We start from the raw sequence: 23,662 nt of genomic DNA, 5'->3' as shown, positions 1-23,662 counted from the left end.
CACACTCCGGGGCTTTGGAAGGAATCTCTTCCCCACTATCTGCGCGCGCCGACCAGGAGATCGGGTAAAATGGCTGCCCCGCTTGTCTGTCTTTGTTTGGGTTTGGCGCGAGTATTAGCTGTATTGCCCGGGGTTGTCACAGGAATAGTTTTTCCTCGGCTTGGATCTCCGTGCCACAGCCTGGTTCGGCCGTTTGTACCGCGGCCTGGATCTATTTACCCCCTTTTCCCGCCTTAATTTCTATATTCTCAGTTTCCAGTGAAAGCCGCCCTGTTTAGGTTAGTGAGGAAGGTGGAGCATTTCTTACTCCATATTTCCTTCAGGGTTTGGTTATATATTTAGCCAATTTTTTGCTCAATCATACCTTCGGGTGTATTGTGAAACATCTGGAGGCTCCAAGGATAGGTTTTTCTGTTTCTGGTTGAAGATCTTGTTGAGTTTTGGGGGAGATTTATCAGTATCGCTTCCTCTCCCACCATTACTCTGACGTCATCCTAGATTTTTTAAAATATGTTTTCAGGAATGGTTCACTTTTCACATTTAATATCTGGACCTCACATTTATTACAGGAAACATGAAACTATTTTTATTTAAAAGAATAATTATATATTCAGTACACAGAATATAAAAGCAATAAATACACTTCCCGGCATCATATAAAAATGTTTGTTTGACATTTCTCTAAGGAATTGCCTGCATTTAGACATTCTGAAACTTTTTCATTCAAAAGTCTGAGTGTATCCTTTTCAAGACATATTTTTTATCTTAGGCTTTGGTACATTTTATAAAAAAAATAGAAATAGTGGAAGTAGAGGCAGAAGCAGAAGACTTCAAGCACAAAAGCCCATCATGTGTATTTTGGGGTCAAGTATAATAAAAACCTTTTTCACTGGCTTCAGTGACTAAGGGTGGCAAAGATACAAAATGTGCAAAAAGTCAAAAGAAATACTTTTCCTCAATGGGAATGATGACACAATTCAACATGAGTAGAGTGATTAAGAAGGAATGTTTATTGCTCAGTTTCTCAGCTGATGTTTCACTTCATTTTCACTTGCATTTTAAAGATTTGCCTAAAAATGATTTCATATCAATTTTTGTTTCTCGGAAAAGCTCCCATGTCTAAATTATTGATAACATCTCTGAAGAACAGAATTATTGATGTTTGCCTGATGTGCCAGATGATGAAGGAGCCAGACGACTGCTACAAGTGGCATTTGTATGATCTCAAAATGTCAGGACCGTACGAATACTGAAACAGAAAATGAAAGATATTGTTTTAATGTTTAGGTAATTCACACTTTTCCATGTGAGAAATCAAGGAGCATTTGCTGTGTCTCAGAAAACAGCTGTGTGTTTCAGCCACTCCATTCCCATCCCTATGCATTCAAGTCAGAGAGCAGGAGAGCAGTTCACCTTTTCAGTGTTCGGTCTTGTGTTTTCTCCAAACTTAAACTCAAACATAACATCCTGGACACGACTGTCATTTAGTCTTTATTATGTATTAGCACCCTCAAAAATTCATTTTTGAAAGCTTACATGCCTGGCAAAATAATGAATTCAAAACAATGGGTAATAAGTTCTTGCTTTGTCACATACCCCATAGATGCTTCTTATTCATTTTATCATTTAAACTCAATGTTCTGAGGTAGGTTGTAATGTTATTTCCATTTTAGAGATTAAAAGTACTGAGATGTAGAGAGATTTGTAACTTGCTCTAGGTCACACATCTAGTGTGAAGTATTGGGAGTAAAACCAGATACAAAATTGCACAAATTATAAGATACCTGAAGGAAGGAATGATGTAACAGTGAAGACCATGTTGAAGGTTTAATGGAGCTCTGATAAAGCAATGCTTAAGGAGCCTTAGAAGTAGATTTGTATTTAGAGAGACTCCATTCTTGGGAAGATGAGAAATGTATCGTTTACACTGGAACTCACATTCTTTCTAAAAACCATCTTCTAATGGATACTTTTATTAAAAAAATGCCTTCATGCCTTTAAAAACTACATATCTAGTTCGGTAGGACACTTGAATCTATGTAAACACAATAAATTTAAATCAATTAAAAAAAGATAATTTAGAAACTGAAGGATAATGTAAATAAAGTAAAAAGAACCTGTAAAAATTCTTAGATTATCTCTGTAAAAAGAGATAATCAGTGTTGTGCCTCATCTATATGTGAAAATGACTATTTTTTAGGTGGTTGAAAAGTTAAATGGTAGGAGTAGGAAATAAAATTGGATTATTCTTCTAAGGTTTGAAGAAAATGTAAGACTTAAAACATTTAAAGTAGCATTCCCTTTAACAACCATTTTTATTTCTTTGTAAACTGAAAAATAATGACAGGCAGTATTTTTAAAGAAATAATAATGATATCTGTATAGAAAAAAATTCCAAAGTAGTTTCACCTCCTCCAATCTATAATTTAAATTTACAGCCATTCAAGAGAAGTGAAGGCAAAGATAAATGAATGGGACTACATCAGACTAAGAAGTTTTTGCTCAGCAAGAGAAACTGATATCAAAATAAACAGACAGCCAACTAAATGGGAAATGATATTTTCAAACAACAGCTCAGATAAGGGCCTAATATCCAAAATTTACAAAGAACTCATAAAACTCAACAACAAACAAACAAACAATCCAATAAAAAAATGGGAAGAGGACATGAACAGACACTTCTCCCAGGAAGAGATACAAATGGCCAACAGATATATGAAAAGATGCTCAGCTTCATTAGTTATTAGAGAAATGCAAATCAAAACTACAATGAGATACCACCTCACCCCTGTTAGATTAGCTATTATCAACAAGACGGGTAATAGCAAATGTTGGAGAGGCTGTGGAGAAAAAGGAACCCTCATTCACTGTTGGTGGGACTGTAAAGTAGTACAACCATTATGGAGGAAAGTATGGTGGTTCCTCAAAAAACTGCAAATAGAACTACCTTATGACCCAGCAATCCCTCTACTGGGTATATACCCCAAAACCTCAGAAACATTGATACGTGAAGACACATGTAGCCCCATGTTCATTGCAGCACTGTTCACAGTGGCCAAGACATGGAAACAACCAAAAAGCCCTTCAATAGAAGACTGGATAAAGAAGATGTGGCACATATACACTATAGAATACTACTCAGCCATAAGAAATGATGACATCAGATCATTTACAGCAAAATGGTGGGATCTTGATAACATTATAAGGAGTGAAATAAGTAAATCAGAAAAAAACAAGAACTACATGATTCCATACATTGGTGGAACATAAAAACGAGACTAAGAGACATGGACAAGAGTGTGGTGGTTACCAGGGGTGGGGGAGGGAGGACATGGGAGGGAGGGAGGGAGAGAGTTAGGGGGAGGGGGAGGGGCACAGAGAACTAGATAGAGGGTGGCGGAGGACAACTGACTTTGGGCGAGGGGTATGCAACATAATTTAATGACAAAATAACCTAGACATGTTTTCTTTGAATATATGTACCCTGATTTATTAATGTCATCCCATTACCATTAATAAAAATTTATTAAAAAAAAATTTACAGCCATTAACGGTCAACCTTTTCAGGTGGTCAGGAAAGGCTGTAGTGATTCCATGTTATGATTATGACTGTGACTCTGATTCTTTTTCTTTGTAGCGGTGAGTGTTCTCTTGTAAATAAAGATGAGTGGCTTTGATTATTTAGATTCACTGAAACCCCCACATGTAATTTTACTTCAGCAGAATGGGAAATGCAAAGCAACAGCTTCTCTGAATTTGATTTTAACTGTTCTACAAGCAAAATTAGAAGTGAAAAACCAAGCCACTCCAATGTTTTTCTCATATTTTCACCTTTTTTCCTTTGTTAGCCAAACCCTTACTATAAAAGGAAACTTAAAATACCTCTTTCCAGAGCGAAGCAGGTCAAATGCTTCATTTATTTTTTCAAAAGGTAAAACATGTGTTATTAATGGATCCAGTGGGAACTTCTTGGCCATAAAATCAGCCACAAGTTTGGGGACAGAATCTCTACTCTTGAAGCCTGAAAAGAAAATGACATCATTGTTAGATGCAGCTAGAGGTAAGATAAATAGAGAGAAGACTTTCTAAATAAAATTAAAATGAATATTCTACTACTATTTAGTATTCAGACTGACTACCATTACTGAGGTCAGTAAGAGATTGTTTCAATATCCTCTTACAGTGGGTAGACATTTTTTTAAAGGAGAGAAGGGGAGACAGAGAGACAGTCTCCCACATGTGCCCCAACAGTGATCCACCCAGCAACCTCCATCTGGGACCATTGCTCAAACCAACTGAGCTGCTGGCTGGAAGGGGGGAAGAGAGAGAGAAGGAGAAGAGGGAAGGAAGAGAAGTAGATGGTCGCTTCTCATGTGTGCCCTGACCAGGGATTGAACTGGGGAAGTCCACATGCCGGGCTGAAGCTCTATCCACTGAGCCAATCTGTCAGGACTTTTTTTTTTATTATTATTGAAAAAAATCTGCTTAGATAAACTAGGGTTCTTAGTTACTTATTAGCTCTCACAGAGAAATTATAGTATGGATGGTTATTTCCAAGGTCAGGGAGCAAATTGCACAACTACCTAAATTTGGGTATGAGAGCAGACATGAATTATTGCTATGGATTTCCTGGGTCCTACTAGGTATACGCAATACCTTGTACAATCATATGCATAAAAAGAAGTGATGTTGAAAGACCCTAGTTTATGGGACACCAGAAAAGTCTATCTTGTGCATTAGTTCCTAGCTAGTTAATTTGGAACTTATAGATTCAAAAAACTTTAATTTATTTTTAACGATATTGCTTTTTAAAACCTGGTCTTGGCACTTGATAAAGGGAAGAAATTCTGAGGTCAATAAAAATTCAGCCCTTGAGCCTGAATACATACCACCAAAAATTGCTCCTTTCCAGGTACGGCCACCCAATAGCAACATGGGGTTCAAGGAGAGATTTTGGGAATCAGGAGGTACTCCTACAATGACACTTACACCATATGCCCCTTGACAGCATGACAAGGCAGCCATCTGGAATAAAATACATATTTGTTACCATTAAAGTGAATTTTCTGATAGCCGTCACTCATGATACACGGCATCATGCAATATTGATTCAGCTAGATCATGAATGTGTGAATTGAAGAAATTGTGTCTTTGGCTTCTTCATTTCCCACCATGCTTAGGACAGCACTATGGCTTTAGGAAATGCTCAGAAAATATTTTTTGAATGAGACAAAAAAAAAGTTCATTAACTTGTGTACACTTGATTATTTCTTATAAAGTAATGAAGAGGCAAACATTATCAGAAACATATCTATGTCTGATTTTATCTGATTTCTCAAATAAAAGTAACGTTTTGTCATCACATGACTCTCTACGACTTGGTTAACTAAGTTTTTTTTTTTTTTTTTTTCTGAAGCTGGAAACAGGGAGAGACAGTCAGACAGACTCCCGCATGCGCCCGACCGGGATCCACCCGGCACGCCCACCAGGGGCGAAGCTCTGCCCACCAGGGGGCGATGCTCTGCCCATCCTGGGCGTCACCATGGATGTGACCAGAGCCACTCCAGCGCCTGAGGCAGAGGCCACAGAGCCATCCCCAGCGCCCGGGGCATCTTTGCTCCAATGGAGCCTTGGCTGCAGGAGGGGAAGAGAGAGACAGAGAGGAAAGCGCAGCGGAGGGGTGGAGAGGCAAATGGGCGCCTCTCCTGTGTGCCCTGGCCGGGAATCAAACCCGGGTCCTCCGCACGCTAGGCCGACGCTCTACCGCTGAGCCAACCGGCCAGGGCGGTTAACTCAGTTTTTATTAGTTTGTTAAATAAATATTTTTAACTTAGTATTTCAAACCAAGTGTTTTGATGGTGAACAAGATAGGTCAATTACTTCATCATAATTTGTCTCTTGTTCATTTGATGGTCTCCCTTTTTTAATGGTTGCTTGCATTCTAAAATGGACACTTTTTCTAATTTCTATATTTTTTCTAGCTTTGTTGAGGTTATAATCACCAAATACACATTGTCTATATTTCAGTTTTAAAATGTTATTTTTAAAAGAATGAAGCTGGGGGCATAACAATACCTGACTTCAAACTCTATTATAGGGCCACGACAATCAAAACAGCATGGTATTGGCAGAAAAATAGACACTCAGACCAATGGAACAGAATAGAAAGTCCAGAAATAAAACCACATATATATAGTCAAATAATTTTTGATAAAGGGGCCAACAACACACAATGGAGAAAAGAAAGCCTCTTCAATAAATGGTGCTGGGAAAACTGGAAAGCCACATGCAAAAGAATGAAACTGGACTATAGTCTCTCCCCATGTACAAAAATTAACTCAAAATGGATCAAAGATCTAAACATAAGACCTGAAACAATTAAGTACATAGAAGAAGACATAGGTACTCAACTCATGGACCTGGGTTTTAAAGAGCATTTTATGAATTTGACTCCACAGGCAAGAGAAGTGAAGGCAAAAATTAATGAATGGGACTACATCAGACTAAGAAGTTTTTGCTCAGCAAGAGAAACTGATAACAAAATAAACAGAAAGCCAACTAAATGGGAAATGATATTTTCAAACAACAGCTCAGATAAGGGCCTAATATCCAAAATATACAAAGAACTCATAAAACTCAACAACAAACAATCCAATAAAAAATGGGAAGAGGATATGAATAGACACTCCTCCCAGGAAGAAATACAAATGGCCAACAGATATATGAAAAGATGCTCATCTTCTTTAGCTATTAGAGAAATGTAAATCAAAACGGCAATGAGATACCACCTCACATCTGTTCGATTAGCTGTTATTAGCAAGTCAGGTAATAGCAAATGTTGGAGAGGCTGTGGAGAAAAAGGAACCCTCATCCACTGTTGGTGGGAATGTAAAGTAGTACAACCATTATGGAAGAAAGTATGGTGGTTCCTCAAAAAACTGCAAATAGAACTACCTTATGACCCAGCAATCCCTCTACTGGGTATATATCCCCAAAACCTCAGAAACATTGATACGTAAAGACACATGCAGCCCCATGTTTATTGCAGCATTGTTCACAGTGGCCAGGACATGGAAACAACCAAAAAGCCCATCAATAGATGACTGGATAAAGAAGATGTGGCACATATACACTATGGAATACTACTCAGCCATAAGAAATGATGACATCGGAACACTTACAGCAAAATGGTGGGATCTTGATAACATGATACGAAGCGAAATAAGTAAATCAGAAAAAAACAGGAACTGTATTATTCCATACGTAGGTGGGACATAATAGTGAAACTAAGAGACATTGATAAGAGTGTGGTGGTTACGGGGGGGAGGGGGGAATGGGAGAGGGATAGGGGGTGGGGAGGGGCACAAAGAAAACAAGATAGAAGGTGACAGAGGACAATCTGACTTTGGGTGGTGGGTATGCAACATAATTGAATGACAAGATAACCTGGACTTGTTATCTTTGAATATATGTATCCTGATTTATTGATGTCACCCCATTAAAAAAATAAAATTATAAAAAAAAAAAGTAAAAAAAAATGTTATTTTTAAGGGTATATAATGTAATGATTTAATATACATATGCAATATATAATAATTACCTAAATCAAGCTAACACATCCATTCACCCAGATGGCTACTATATATTTTCTTTTTGTGGTGAGAACAATGAAGATCTATTCCCTTAGCAAATTTGAAGTATAGTATACAGTATTATTGACTATAATCATCATATTGTACATTAGATCCTCAGAATTTACTCATAACTGAAAGTGAGTACTCTTTACCAATATCTCTCCACTTCCTAACCAAACACCAGCCCTGGCAACCACCATTGTATTCAATGATTCTAAGACTTCAACTTATTATATTTACATAGAAGGGAGATCATAAAGTATTTGTCCGTTTGTGCCTGGCTTATTTTGCTTAGCATACTGTCCCCTAGATTTATGTTGTTGCAAATGGCAAGATTTTCTCTTTTTTATGGCTAAAAAATATTCCATTATATACATATCATAATTTCTTTATTCATGCATCAGTTGACAGACACTTAGGTTGTTTCCACATCTAAGGTGTTGTGAATAATGCTGAGGTAAACATAGGAGTGCAGATATCTATTCAAGGTAAAGATTTTATTTCCTTTGTATATATGGAAATTGCTAGAAGTAGGATTGCTAGATCATATGGTAGTTCTATTTTTTAATTTTTTAAGGAAACTTTACACTGCTTTTCATAATGGTTGAACGAATTTACATTCCCACTAACAGTACACGAGTTGTCATTTCTCCACAGTCTTGCTAACACCATTTCTTGACCTTTTGATAGCAGCCATCCTAATAGGAGTGGTGAGTTTTTATTTACATTGCCCTGATGATTAATGATGGTGAACACTTTTTAACGCACCTGTTGGACTGAAATGAATGTATTTTAAATGTGCTTTTACCTCCCCCAAATGTATATTATTTTACTTTAAACTATACCCATTATATTCTAGAACATCAAAAGAAAGCCTTCCCCCATCCAGTCGAGAGTTTTAAACATGTATGTAGTAGAAAAATTGTTCAGGATCCCCCAGCAATATATAATAATTAGTCATTTAATTTTGGAGTACGACATTTGGTGTTTTGAAATAAAGTAATAATGAGGAACTAGAAGAAATATAGTTGGAGATGTCTTCCCCATGGTAATTGATAATGTTGGTAATTATTTGAAAGTAATATTATGTATGTTGTAGAGATGATGTAAGCGCTGGAATGTTGGAAACAGTATTTCCTATCAACACTAACATTTATGACGTGTTTACCACTTGACACTGTGCTAAGTGTTTTACATGTATTCTCTCATGTAATTCATATTTATATGTACCTCTTAAATTTTTTTGGTGAAAAAAATCTGTTGACTTTTTAAAGTTTTCAGTCAAATGCATTAATTTGGGGACTTAATATATGTGCCAGACACTATTCTGTGTGTTGTGGTAAAATGGAGCACATTTTACATTAATAAAATTATACTTGCTTTAAATTGCTTATAATTTATTTTGACCAAATTATGATTTATGAAAAAATGGAGTTCATTAAAACATATAAAATGTATTAAACCATTTTGTTAAAAATTGTGAGGAAAAATTAGAAAATAAAATGCCAATTTGAGAACAGAATTTACTAGAGTTTTTATTTTTTAACTAAAAACTAACAAAGTAAATTTAAAATGGATCAATAAAAAAACCCTTCTTCTCTCTCTAATTGGGAAGTATTACTTAAAATAGGTTTGCTTAGCTGGTGGAATAAAGCATTTCTTAAAATAGTAAACAATCCAGATGTCTAATAGGAGATGGAAAATCATTCATAGTTTTGCAATATTCTGTACATATAATACTTATATTCTACTGTCTAAAAACATACTCCAGAATGCAGAAACATGTATTTCGAGGCATTTCATAGTACATACCATGGTGTCAAGCCGACCAATGACTTCAAATGAAAAATCCACACCTCCGCCGCTCATTTCCTGCAGCACCTCCTCGATGGGTTTCTTGAAGTCCTGTGGGCTGATGCACTCAGTGGCTCCCAATTCCTTTGCCTTCTCAAATTTGGCTTTGTTGATGTCCACCCCAATGATCCTGGCAGCTCCAGCTGCTTTACAGCCTATGATAACAGACAGGCCGACTCCTCCAAGGCCAAACACTGCACAGGTGGAGCCTGGGGTTACCTGTGTTTCAGGAAATGCAAAATTGGATTAAGTAATGATTGCTGGAAAAAACCTAAGCTGTATAAAGTGTCATGCCTTATCCGTTATCAGAAATATTGAGACTCATGTCCAATTTGCTATTAAAACCTCTTTTGGGCTTTGGCAGATTGGTTCAGTGGTAAAGTGTCAGCCTGGTGTGTGGAAGTCCTGGGTTTGATTCCTGGTCAGGGCACACAGGAGAAGCAACCATCCACTTCTCTACTACTACTACTACTACTACTACTACTACTACTACTACTATTCTTCTTCTTCTTCTTCTTCTTCTTCTTCTTCTTCTTCTTCTTCTTCTTCTTCTTCTTCTTCTTCTTCTTGTTCTTCTTCTTCTCTCTCTCTCTCTCTCTCTCTCTCTCTCTCTCTCTCTCTCTCTCTTTCTCTTCCCTTACCACAGCCATGGCTCGAATGGTTTGAGCAAAGTTGGCCTCAGGAACTGAAGATGGCTCCATGGCCTGCTTCAGGTGCTAAAATAGTTCTGTTTCTGAGCAACAGAGCAGCAGCCCAGAGGGGCAGAGTGTTGCCTGGTGGGGGCTTGCAGGTGGATCCTGGTCAGCGCACATGTGGGAGTCAGTCTCTGCCTCTCACTTAATAAAGTAAATAAATAAAATAAAATTTTAAAAGCCCCCAAAACTTCTTTTGGCTTCAGTTGGTTTATGTTTAAATTGAGGGGTTTGGTCTAGATCCATGGTTCTCAAACTTTTACAGACAGTGTCACCTGGAGAGCTTTAAAATCTCTCAATGCCCATGATCAATTACATCAGAATCTCTGCAGGTGGGACCCAGTTCCCAGGTGACTCTACTGGGAAACCCATGCTGGGAGCTAGTCAACTGGCTGATCTCTGAGCTCTAGATGCCAATGACTCCCATCCTGAAGAGAATCTAGAGGCTGGAATCCATTGACAGGCTTCAGCAAAATGCACATACACAACAGCAATTTTGGAGGAATGAAATAAGTGGAAAAGTTTACTCCAGGAGACCAAAATATAATCTAATCAAACCCTAAATGTTTAACTCCTTGGTTTATTAATTCTCAGTAGTTATGACCAGTATAATGAGACCAGAAATTAGCTGTGAGGCAGAGAAGCAGTTTTTCTCTGCTCAAAGCCAAACTAACAACAGGGAAAATTTAACTGAAAACTTTAAGATAATACAGCTTGAGACCAATGTGATCTTAGTCAGTCTTTATCCTTGCTTTTAAAAATACAGTAATAAACAATAATGCATTAAAAAGTTGGTCTACATTTTGATAATGGATGTAATTTATACATTATCATGAGTGCCTTTGTTTTCTGCTCTGTGGGTAGGCTCAGTTAGAACACCTGTCAAACAGATAGATGATGCAATTGCACAAGGGCTTTAGTGCTTGAGTCACACAGGAATTTGTGAAAATTGTTAAAGAATACATCCTCTCAGTTGTTGAAATTGGCTAAGGACTGTTGAATATACCTACTGTGCTGTAAGAGTCAGCCTTCAGTATGTGTAAAAGGTTCCTTCTGTCCCAAGTAATCAGTCACTTTCTGGGGTACAACATCAGTTTTTACTTAGGAAAATATGGGGCTTATAATTGTGATTTTAAAATGCAGGTAATTGTATATTTTAGTTGAAGATTTAGCAGAAGTTTTGAGAAAGACATGCTAGTTGCAGCCGTAAGATTTTGGGCAAATAGCTTTATGCATCTGGGCGTACTAAATTTCCAACCTTTTGGAAAGAGGGGCCTTTAAAGAATTTCTCCTTCAAATCCACCACCACTGAGGTGTGTGTGTGTGTGTGTGTGTGTGTGTGTGTGTGTGTGTGTGTGTGTGTTCACGGCAGGGGAGGAGGTGCAGCAGTGAAATGCCCTAATGAGTAGAATAAATGCACATTGCATCACTGAAGCTTCACTGCTGTCCTCACAGGGATCCACAGGGCTGGTATGTTGGTGATGCTTGCTCGGGAGGTGTATCAGGCGAGGCTTTGGAACCTACTGATGATCTTAATTCCAGGAATAGAGGGAGGATCCATGGACTAGATGCTCCTCAAAGACAACACTTTCATTTCATTTATTTTTGCTGCCTCAGAACCTAGCAGAACCTACGGTGCCTGCTGCTTGTTTGTGCTGACTCTCCATAGAATAAATGACTAAATGAGACCCCATATCTAAAATTTAGTCTTTCTTTTCTTTTCTTTTCCTTCCTTTTCCTTCCTTCCTTCCTTTTCCTTCCCCTTCCTTCCTTCCTTCCTTCCTTCCTTCCTTCCTTCCTTCCTTCCTTCCTTCCTTCCTTCCTTTTTTCCTTCCTTCCTTCCTTCCTTCCTTCCTTCCTTCCTTCCTTCCTTCCTTCCTTCCTTCCTTCCTTCCTTTTTCTTCTATCTATCTATCTATCTATCTATCTATCTATCTATCTATCTATCATCTATCTATCTACCTACCTACCATCTATCTATCATCAATTATCTATCTACTATATATAGAAAAATAAAGATTGAAAATGGCATCTTTACTTTTTCTTCACTAATTGTTAATAGCTTTTTCACTTGTTATAAACAGATACTTTTTTTTAGTACATTTTCTGCTTATAATTGATACCCTAAATTCTATGGAGTATACCAATGTTATTGTGGTCACAGGGGGGAAAGCTACCAGTAAACTAATAAAGAATGATCTCTGTTTCCTGTGAGAAATTGCTTTCTTTTTTGTTTCTGATAGTCTGAATGCAACTGGTTTTATCATCCATTGTCATTCCCACCTTGCCAACTTTGACTGCAGACCCGTAACCAGTAGTGAATCCACAGCCAATGAGACAGACTTTCTCCAGGGGTGAGGCTGCATCAATCTTGGCCACTGAGATTTCATCCACCACTGTGTACTGGGAGAAGGTGCTTGTGCCAAGGAAGTGATGGATGGGCTTCCCTCTGCAGGTGAACCTGGTGGTACCATCTTGCAAGGTCCCCCGAGAGAAGTGCAGACTAGCCAGTGCAAACACACAGACACACAAGGGCATGAGATAGGAGCATAACCGACATGCAAATTAATAGGCTGTGCAAAGAGAATATTGGAAACTTACTCGCTTTTCAAGCAGAAGTTGCCTTCAGGGTGTTTACAAACATTGCAATTTCTACACTGGGGAGTAAAGAGTGGGATGACTTTATCACCTGGAGGGAGATAAAGCAAATTCTTATTATATTTCTACCCAGAAATTAATAGAGCAAGGACCTAAAGCTTACGGATATGTATTAGAGTCATTTGGTTGTTGTTCAATAGTCTCTAAGAAAGAGGATCCATTTACCACAATGTCATTGATTATTGGCTGACAGCATTGTTTTTGGTTTGGGTTTATATGTGCTTGAAGATTGCCAAAAAGGAAATGAAATATGGGAAACAACATGGATTTTAAAGTATTTTCACTGCATTAATACTTATCTTTTACTCCATGTCCTTTCTCTTGGTGTGTTTAACCTTTAATAATTATTTCATTTAACCTTTAATAATTAAACCTTAAGTATTCTCACTGGAAGTATGTATAAATTTTAGTTTTGAGAGGCTGCCATCATTTCACAAGATATTGGAGATATCCAGTATTTTGTAATAGTTTGGGATACAGTAAAATTTTGAATTTTGACAACTATTTCTTGGCTTTTCAAAGTGACTACTTATTTTTACCATAAAATGAGTGTCTATTTCTTTTATTATTATTATTATCATTATTATTATTTGTATTTGTATTTGAATTTTTCTGAAGTGAAAAGTGGGGAGGCAGAGAGATAGACTCCTGCATGCACCCAACAGGTATCCACCCAGCATACCCACTATGGGGCGATGCTCTGCCCATCTGGGCCATTGCTCTGTGGCAACTGGATCCATTCTAGCACCTGAGGCAGAGGCCATGGAGCCATCCTCAGTGACCAGGTCAACTCTGCTCCAATGAAGCCTTGGCTGCGGGAGAGGAAGAGAAAGACAGAGAGAAAGGAGAAGGTGAAGGGTGGAGAAGCAGATGGACACTTCTCCTGTATGCTCTGCCCGGGAATTAAACCCAAGACTTTCACACGCTGGGCTGATGCTCTACCACTGAGCCAACCAGCCAGGACCAGTGCCTATTTTTTAAATTTTAGGTTTGTTTTAAAAGAAGAAGCAACAAAAATGAGACAAAAATGAATTCGAGAAATTCCTTTGAAAATCTCAACTGTCAACAATGAGTAGGCATTATCTTTCTTTTTTTTTTTTTTTTTTTTTTTTTGCATTTTTCTGAAGCTGGAAACAGGGAGAGACAGTCAGACAGACTCCCGCATGCGCTCGACCGGGATCCACCCGGCACGCCCACCATGGGGCAACGCTCTGTTCACCAGGGGGTGATGCTGTGCCCATCCTGGGCGTCGCCATGTTGCGACCAGAGCCACTCTAGCGCCTGAGGCAGAGGCCACAGAGCCATCCCCAGCGCCCGGGGCATCTTTGCTCCAATGGAGCCTTGGCTGCGGGAGGAGAAGAGAGAGACAGAGAGGAAGGCGTGGCGGAGGGGTGGAGAAGCAAATGGGCGCTTCTCCTGTGTGCCCTGGCCGGGAATCGAACCCGGGTCCTCCGCACGCTAGGCCGACGCTCTACCGCTGAGCCAACCGGCCAGGGCAGTAGGCATTTTCTTTTAAGATGAGAACTGATTTTCAAATGCTTTTACCTGATAATTTAATTTGTGAATTATTTCTTTTTCCTGCTATGGGGGAGGGAGCTTGGGTGAAAAATAAGGGTGTCATTTATTATTAATTTATTGCTAGCTAAAGGAAATACTAAGAGCTGAAACTCAAACTAGACCATTTATATTTTAATGTTTTTCTGTCCACAGGTTAAGTAGTTGGTAATGAGGAAAGCTGAATCTATTGGCTAAAGTAATTTTTTAAGAATTAAATATAATTTTTATTTTTATCTATTCTACCTATCAACAAAACCCATAAAAATGGTTGGGCTATAACATTTAATGAATGAACTTTATATGGAGATTATGACATGAACATTTTGTATTTATTCAGTGTTTACCTCTAAAAACATTTATCTATATTATTTAAGACAAACTAAATATTAAAGATAAACTAGTACTTTGTAACATCACATTTTGCCAAGGTTAAATGTAATAATATAGATGTTGTTTACAGCATGGTGCCTTCTGCTAGGACTCTCCTTCTCTTCTAACTATTGTAGTCTGTTTCATTCATTCTGTGTTCAAGAAAAGAGGCCATACTGGAGGAGAAAAGCAGTGAATGGATTCCACTTCCCATGTAAGAGGAGATCGTGTTGATTCAGTCAGAGCCTCAGGGTCCCCAGCCTATGAAGTCAGCACAGAACAGTTTACATATGCTGATCTATAGGCTGAGGACATGGACTTGTTTTTTCCCCATGTCCCATTCATAGCTCTTTTTGGACCTGAGAGAAGACAGTGCTTAGCAACACTAAAATGGAAGTTATTTAATTATGACCTCTGTCAGGCAGTGGGGTCTCCTCTGACTCTCTTTTGTCCCCAGGATCTAACCTGGTGCCCGACATCTAGTAGGTATGCAAGAAGTACTTGCTGAAGGAGAGAATGCACAAGGTATGAATGCATACATGCCTAGGCAGGTAGCTGGGCAGAAAATAAAGAGACTTCTGTTCAAGTCCTAGCTCTGCCACAGCTTTTGGCAAGGTCTTTCATCTCCCATTGCTTCAGTTTCATCATTCAGGCTGGATGATCCTGGGGTCCTGAACAGAGGTACAGTCTTGTGAATTCTGTACCTGGTTTTACTGTAGTCACCCCTTCTCCAATGCTCTCCACAATGCCGGCTGCCTCATGACCTAGGATCACAGGAAGAGGTGTGACTAGGCTTCCACTAATCACATGGTCATCTGACCGACAGACTCCTGTGGCCACCATCTGCAGGGTAAAGAGACATAATTAGTTTCAGAAAAAATTATGGCCCTCAGATGAATTTAACCTGCCCAATTTCCTGAAGTTGTACTTTTAAAGAGTTTTCAAATGTTTTGCTAATTATCCCTAATTTTCCCAAATATGAAAGATTCCATTTGTCTCTAAGATTACTGTTTAAAACCCTCCTATATGTTCCTTTCCTGCCTTAAGCAATTCATAATAACGTTTCTCAAATATTTAATGAGTTGTATGTAATAGACAGGAATGCATCCTTTTTCATAAAAGCAGAAACTGCAGATTAGCACCAAGAAAACTAAGTCAGTTAAACCCACTATATAATGCTATCTGATTTTGAAGTTTTTTGTTTACTGATTTTTAAAATCTATTGTGTTAACATGAATTCAAGTATCCCACTAAATATAACACCCTCCACTCCCAACAATGTGTCCCTCATTGCTCCCTCCCCTTTTCTTCCTCCCCCAATCCCCTTTGGGATTTGAAGTCCTGTTATATTATACGTATCTATGTGTTATATACAGTAATCCTTCGTCTACCGTGGGGGTTAGGTTCCAGAACCCCCTGCGACAGGCGAAAATCCATGAAGTAGCGACCTTATACTAATTTTATTATTTACATATATTTTAAGGCTTTATAAACCTTTCCCACACTGTTATTAACCTTTCTCACACTCTCTTATAAACACTCCCTATGCTCTTAAACACTTTCTACATTTTTAAACCTACATAATTTTGATAACATGTAAAATTCTATATGGGTACTCACTGATGAATATATTATAACTTGAATGATGATGTTTTAATTAATATTTTTTATATTGTTTTCAATACTTTAGGCCAAACATGCTTATTTTACTGCAAAAATAATTAAAGTAATAAAAATATAAAAATACCTATATAGCAAAAAATTCCGCAATACAGCGAAAAATCTGTGATACAAAATTAGAAAAAATCCGTGACACAGTGAGACCGTGAAAAGTGAACTGTGATATGGCAAGGGACAACTGTATATATAATTTGGCTAATTTCTTCACCTTCTCTGATCCTTTCCCTTAATCCCCCTTCCGACAGCTGTCCCTCTGCTCCCTGTGACCCTGCCTCTGCCTCTACACCATTCCTCAGTTCACCATGTTCATTAGATTCCTCATATAAGTGAGATCATATGATATTTGTCTTTTTCTGCCTGGCTTATTTCACTTAGCATAATAATCTCCAGGGCCATCCACACTGTCACAAAAGGTAAGATTTCCTTTTTTTCACAGCTGTGTAGTATATTGTGTAAATGTACCACAGCTCTTTTGTCCACTCGTCCACTGTTGGAAACTCGGGCTGTTTCCAGACCTTGGCCACTGTAAACAATGCTGTAATAAACATGGGGTGCATATCTTCTTTTGAATAAGTGTTTTTGGATTCTTAATATTTATTCCTAGAAGTGGGATAGCTAGGTTCAAAAGGCAATCCCATTTTTAATTTTTTGAAGAAACGCAATACTGTTTTCCACAGTGGCTGTACAAGTCTGCGTTCCCACCAGCAATGCAGGACAGTTCCCTTTTCTCCACAGGCTCACCAGCACTTGCTGCTTGTTGATTTGTTAATGAGCGCCATTATGACAGGTATGAGGTGATATCTCATTGTGGTTTTAATTTGCATTTCTCCAATAATTAGTGACATTGTTCATTTTTTCATATGCCTATTGGCCATCTGCATGTCCTCCTTGGAGAAGTGTCTGTTCAGGTCCTTTGCCCATTTTTAATTGGGTTGTTTGCCTTCCTGGTGTGAAGTTTTAGTAGTCCTTTATAAGTTTTGGTTTTTAACCCTTTATCAGATGTATCAGCAAATATGTTCTTCCATTGAGTGGGTTGTCTTTCTATTTAGTTAATGGTGTCTTTTGCTATGCAAAAGCTTTTTAGTTTGATATAGTCCCATTGTTTATTTTGTCCTTTATTTCACTTGCCTGTGGAGATATATAGGCAAAAATATTTGAGATATTGGAGAGTTTACTGCCTATGTTTTTTTTTCAATATTTTTATGGTTTCACAACTTACATTTAAGTCTTTTATTCATTTTGAGTTTACTTTTATGAATGGTTTAAGTTGTTGGTCTAGTTTCATATTTTTGCATGTACCTTTTCAATTTTCCCAATTCTTGCCTCCTTTGTCAAATATCAATTGACCATAAAGACATGGATTTATTTCTGGATTTCCTGTTCTGTTCCATTGATCTGTATGCCTATTCTTATGCCAGTACCAAGCTGTTTTGATTATAATGGCCTTGTAGTATAAGTTGATATCAGGAAGTGTGATACCTCCTACTTTGTTCATTATTTTCAAGATTGCTGAGGCTATTTGTGTTTATTTTTGGTTCCATATAAATGTTTGAAATATTTGCTTTAGATCTGTGAAGTATATCATTGGCATTTTAAGAGGAATTTCATTGAATCTATAGATTTCTTTGGGTAGTATGGGCATTTTAATGATGTTAATTCTTCCTATCCTTGAACATGGTATATGCTTCTACTTGTTTGTACAGTATCTTCCTTGATTTCTTTTTTCAATATTTTATAATTTTCTTAGTACAAGTCTTTAACTTCCTTGGTTAAATTTACTCCTAGGTACTTTATTTATTTATTTATTTATTCATTTTGTTACAGTAGTGAAGGAAGTTGTTTCCTTAGTTTCTCTTTCTGACAGTTTATTGTTGGTGTATAAAAATGCTACTGACTTCTTAATATTAATTTTATATCTGGCCACTTTGCCAAATTCATTTATCAGGTCCAGTAGTTTTTTTATTGAAACCCTATGGTTTTCTATGTACAGTATCATGTCATCAGCAAATAATGACAGTTTTGCTTCTTTTTTTGTGTGACAGAGACAGAGAGAGACAGAGAGAGAAACAAATGGGGCAGACAGGCAGGAAGATGAGAAGTATTAATTCTTCATTGCGGCTCCTTAGTCTCCTTACTTGTTCACTGATTGCTTTCTCATATGTGCCCTGACCAGGGGAGGGTGGGAGGGGGATGCAGCAGAGTGAGTGACCCCTTGCTCAAGCCAGTGACCTTGGGCTCAAGCCAGTGACCTTGGGCTTCAAGCCAGCAACCATGGGGTCATGTCTATGATCCCACACTCAAGCTGGTGACCCTGTGCTCAAGCTGGTAAGCCCGTGCTCAAGCTGGATGAGCCTGTGCTCAAGCTGGCAACGTTGGGGTTTTGAACCTGGGTCCTCTGAATCCCAGTCCACCACTATATTCACTGCACCACCGCCTGGTCAGGTAATAGTTTTGCTTCTTCTTTTCCAACTTGGATGGTTTTTATTCCTTCTTCTTGTCTGATTGCTGTGGCTAGGACTTCTAGAACTATGTTGAATAAAAGTAGAGAAAGAGGGCACCCCTGTCTTGTTCCTGATCTTAAAAGGATTGCTTTTAATTTGATTTTGAAATCTTGATATCTGTATTCCTTTGCACATTTTTTTCTGTATGAATACATCCATTCCTATTTTATTAGTATGAAAGGATTTCTATCTAAAATAGAACTGGAAAAAAATAAAATGGAACTGGAGGATATAAAATGGAAAATCTTATGCCCCTCTCATCAAGAAAACAAAACACAAGGACTAAGAGACTGATTTCCTGTAAATACCTGATTTATAGAAAACTGATAATATTGGAATTTTCCTAAATGATAAAGCTTTGGTCAGGGGTTGCCTCATATCAACCTTGGGAAATTTTGCTTGTGGTTTCAGAGACAAGAACAAAAATGACCCAGGTGGGATTGATGCCACAGCATAAACTGAACTGAGCTTTGTTTGTTTTACTGAATTGGTTTTGTCTCCACTGAGAATTTTCAAAGCTTTTCTCCATTTTTTCTGTTTGTTTATTTTAAAGATGAAAAATAATTTTAATTAAAAACAAGAGAATATATGGCTGCAATATTATCATCAGATTAAGTAAAATTCAAGGCCCAAACTAATTAACTAAGACAAAAAAGGAGCATTATATAAAAATAAAAGATACCATCATAAAAAATACATTTTAATAGACTATAACTGAACTCTTTCTTCTTCAGATTTTCCGCCAGTAAGTATAGTCTACCCTGAACCCTCAAGGGACTGACCTGTAGCTTGCTACAATTTGCATGTTCCAAATTGTAATTCCTTGGTTATTCTTGAGTTAATTTACCTTTTGACCATTTTGAGCGTGACTCAGTTTACTCCTTTATTTAGGCCAACATTATGATTGTACTTTATTTACTTTTTGTTCTTTTTAAAAAATTTAACAATTTGTATTTATATCTTTCCTTGAGAAGAAATGTAGTTCCACTGTTTGGATTATCATATTAAAAAAACACCTCTTAACAAATTTCTGGTTATTTTCATTTGCATTATTCTCTGAATTTTTTAAACTTAAAATTAAATAAAAGTGAAAAAAATGTTTCACCTTTATCCGCACTTCATTTGCCTTAGGGGGCGCTACTTCCACTTCCTCAATGGAAAAGGGTTTCTTGATCTCCCATAGCACAGCTGCTTTGCATTTTATTACCTGGAAATTGAACAGAAAGACGATACCTGTATTTTCCCACTTTTGAAATCAGAGATTATGACTTTCATCATTTTATGTGCAACATCTACCCCAGCAATTTTCAACCAGTGTTCCATTTTTAAGTCATGCAATACCTGACTGTTTAGTCAGGGGCACTAACCTATTTTCCCTTAGATTGTCAAATAAAAATATGAAAACAGCCAACACCACAATAGCCCTCTGGTTTGAATGCTTGGTCTAGAATCATAAATACAGTGGTCATATAATAGAGTTCCATCTTATTGGTCATCTCGCTTAATAAGGTTGGTTAATTCTTGGTACTAGAAATCCTTATATACAAATATAGGCACCTGATTTTTTAAAAGTACTTTGGAGCAGAAAGGGTGGGTAATTACTATTATTATTATTTGTTGTATAAACCAATCAAAATTATACCTAGTTTTTGGTCAGATCAGCAAAAAATATATTTTTTAGTGTGCTGCAGAATTATAATAATTAGTTTATATGTGCCAAGAGATGAAAAAGGTTGAAAATCGTAGCTCTAGCCTCTTGTCTGGAACCTAACAAATGTTATAAAGAAATGAACAGCTTCTGATTTGCAAAGAGGATAAAAATACCTTCTTTAAAAGTATATAAAGCAATAACCTAAGGACAGAGAAATAGAATTAACTATGAGACATTGAAATAAAATGGAGTATGTTCTTTTAGGCCACCTTTAGGTTTTTGTTTTTGTTTTCCAAGGGTTGGTTTTTTCCTGATATTTTCTAATGTGTTCCTGAAATTGGTGGTTTACCCACAACTCTGGCTTGTACATGAAGTTTTAAATCATAGTTTATTTTGTTGACAGATTCACTGTCCATTCACATAAAATCTACTGTTTTCTCACTCAATTCTCTACTTAAATTAAAATGGTCAATACATGCTTCCCTGCATAGGATGAATCTTTTTCTCTATTTGTCTTCCTTTGATTTTCTGTCCCACTATTTCTGTGTCCTGCTTGTTTGCATCATGCATTTAAAAATGAGCTTTGGCAGCTCGTTTATTTTAACTAATTTATGTGTAGCTATTCTTTCCAAATTAGATGTGAGCCAAAAATGGCAGAGGTTACAGCTACACACCCACACCCACACCCACACCCCCACACACACATATACAAATACATATTTAAAAATGGGATAACTGTGTGTTTGGCTTTTTATCTAGTATAGCTTACCCATAGATGTTCTTCAAAATTAAAGTTGAATACATATTTTTAGTACTTGAGAATGTAATATAAAACTTGTCTTCATTGTTACAAATCTTATGCATTTAAGAGTTTTTTCTAGACAAACTATTCTGTAATAATTTTAATTATGAATTTATAATTCATAATTGTAAATATGATGAAAAGTTAAATTGAAATTAATTATTTTTTATAATTTATAGTCATTATTAATATGCCAATTATTTTCATTTTCTTAAATGTTTGTTATGGTCAATGTCACAATAAATATGAGAGTACTTAGAAATAATACACTAATAGTACATAGGTCCTGATTATCAGATGTTTATATAATGGGAAGGCTCACTGTGGCCTGTGCTGAATAAGTTACATGCTTGATCTTTACATCCCACAGGGAAGTATTATTAATTTATTGATCTATTTTACAGATAACAAAGTTGTATCTCAATTGACTCAGTAACTGATTAATTTTCACAAAGTCACAAAGTTGGCTACCCAGAGAGTTAAGATCAATCCAAGTTTATCTTTTCACCATTCCATGGTAGTAAAAGATTAACCAAAGTTTAAATAACAACAACAATAACAATAGCAATGGCTAACATTTATTGAATTATTTCTATGTACCAGGCACTATCCTATGTGCTAAGGAATGTTAATTTATTAAATTCTTAACAACTCTCTTATGAAGTAGATATTATTATGATTGCCATTTAGCTTTTGAGGAACATATAATGCAGAAAGAGTAATCATAAATGAAGTGTTACCACAAAGTTGAAAGCTATTGATATTTCACTGGAGGGGGAAAGATTGATTGTTTATCATTTACTATTTTCATGTTTCCATTTGGTTTACCCTTTTGCTCTCTGAAATCATTTTTTTTCAAGCTGAGTTTTGACAAATTTAATTTTCATTTTTTCTAACTATTTTTCACTTGGAATACTAATCAGTAATAAATGAAAATAAAGAGAGTTGAAATGATAATACTGACAATTGGCTATCCTTGAGCTTTTCAACTGATGTTATCAATATATAGGCCTGATATGTATGTAACACAGTGTATGTAGAAACCTCAGGATCTTTAAATGGAGTTATAGTAGAGTGTGTGGTCTGCTCTTAACATAGCAAATGTACTGAAGACAGTTGCACTTTTGGAATTTAGCACTTAAACAATATAAATTTACTTTATTGAATGACCACCTGCATTTCTCTGTAACTGTGATGATATTGCTTCATAGGATTTCTATTAAAATTTCCTGAATTAAGCCAAATAGGACTCTTTTAAATTAGAATTTTCATGTTAATGTTGGCTTGCTTAACCTTGATGACTCTAATGCTTTGAGAACAGTAGAACTTTTGTCAGATTTAACTTTCCTCTGGTATTTATTTAAAAAAATGATTACAAAGAATAAGATTTAAGTTATGGTTTCTTAATATAAAAACAAATTCTTAATTAAAAATATTTCTAACTTTAGATTTTCAAATTACTCATGATTTGCTTAACATAGGAAATAAAGACTTTAATAGATACAAATGTTATACATTCTTGTTAAAGATAGTTAGGAACAGCCTATCTCAATTATAGTTCAATAACCATTGCATAATGAGGCATATATTCTATGTTATATTTCAGTATGTATTGTTTTTAATTTAGATATAAATTTTAAATTATTCATTAAAAGCAATATTTCTTTGTGTATTATATAATAAGGATATATTTTTAAAAGTAAAAAGAAAAAACAACTGCTTACTTTTCCTACTGTGCTCATGTTTCTTGTCTCTGCAGGCCAGAAGACTGACGAATTCTTGCAGACTCTTTCCTGCTTGAGTACATAAATCAGGTATGTTGCACAGATTTTTTATTTGCTTGAGTAATGCCCAGTTCCACGCATGTGATCTGTGGTTGTTAAGCCACACCCATCAGTTTATTTTCTAACCATATCAAATTAAAAAAAAAAAAAAGGGCACTGACCCAGCACTCAAACTTTGACTTTGTTTGCAATATGTCAATTACAGATAACAGTAAGATTTCTTTGGTTAAATATTTCCCTACACATAAATTTTAATCTCCCTGGATTTTATAGTTATTCTCTCTCAACCCCTGTTTTCCCTTTGTGTGCACTAAACTCTGACTTTTAATCCACATGTTGCAATTAGAAAGAAGGAAGAATAAGGAAGCAACATAAAGGAGAGAACTCCAAGCCAGAGAAATGTGTTTGCTCCAGGACTCTCTTCCTCTTCATAGCAGAGGAATCAGATACCAGTCACAGCAGAGGTGCTCATTAACCTGG

The 23,662-nt window shown here is 36.7% G+C and overlaps 1 protein-coding gene across 1 annotated transcript; it reads right to left on the bottom strand.

Annotated features, from left to right (window-relative positions):
* Positions 1–987: 987 nt before the first annotated feature.
* ADH1C (alcohol dehydrogenase 1C (class I), gamma polypeptide) lies at positions 988–23,209 on the bottom strand. The gene is made up of 9 exons (XM_066233186.1): positions 23,123–23,209; positions 20,051–20,152; positions 15,469–15,607; positions 12,782–12,869; positions 12,464–12,683; positions 9,447–9,707; positions 4,890–5,025; positions 3,883–4,021; positions 988–1,249 (listed from the first exon to the last, which is right to left on the bottom strand). The coding sequence occupies exons 1-9, from the start codon at positions 23,138–23,140 to the stop codon at positions 1,225–1,227; spliced, it is 1,128 nt and encodes a 375-aa protein (XP_066089283.1). The 5' UTR covers positions 23,141–23,209; the 3' UTR covers positions 988–1,224.
* Positions 23,210–23,662: the final 453 nt, after the last annotated feature.

Source organism: Saccopteryx bilineata, chromosome 5 (genome assembly GCF_036850765.1).
Source record: "Saccopteryx bilineata isolate mSacBil1 chromosome 5, mSacBil1_pri_phased_curated, whole genome shotgun sequence".
Lineage (NCBI taxonomy): Eukaryota > Metazoa > Chordata > Mammalia > Chiroptera > Emballonuridae > Saccopteryx > Saccopteryx bilineata.
This window is presented reverse-complemented; position numbering and strand designations above follow the sequence as displayed.

What these genes read in the sequence shown, in the direction of transcription:
- ADH1C (XM_066233186.1), bottom strand. An exon ending in CTGCAGTCAAAGTTGGCAAG is followed by an intron (nt 9,708 to 12,463) that starts GTGGGAATGACA and finishes CCTGAAACACAG; the next exon opens with GTAACCCCAGGCTCCACCTG. An exon ending in TTGGTCGGCTTGACACCATG is followed by an intron (nt 5,026 to 9,446) that starts GTATGTACTATG and finishes ATTTTATTCCAG; the next exon opens with ATGGCTGCCTTGTCATGCTG.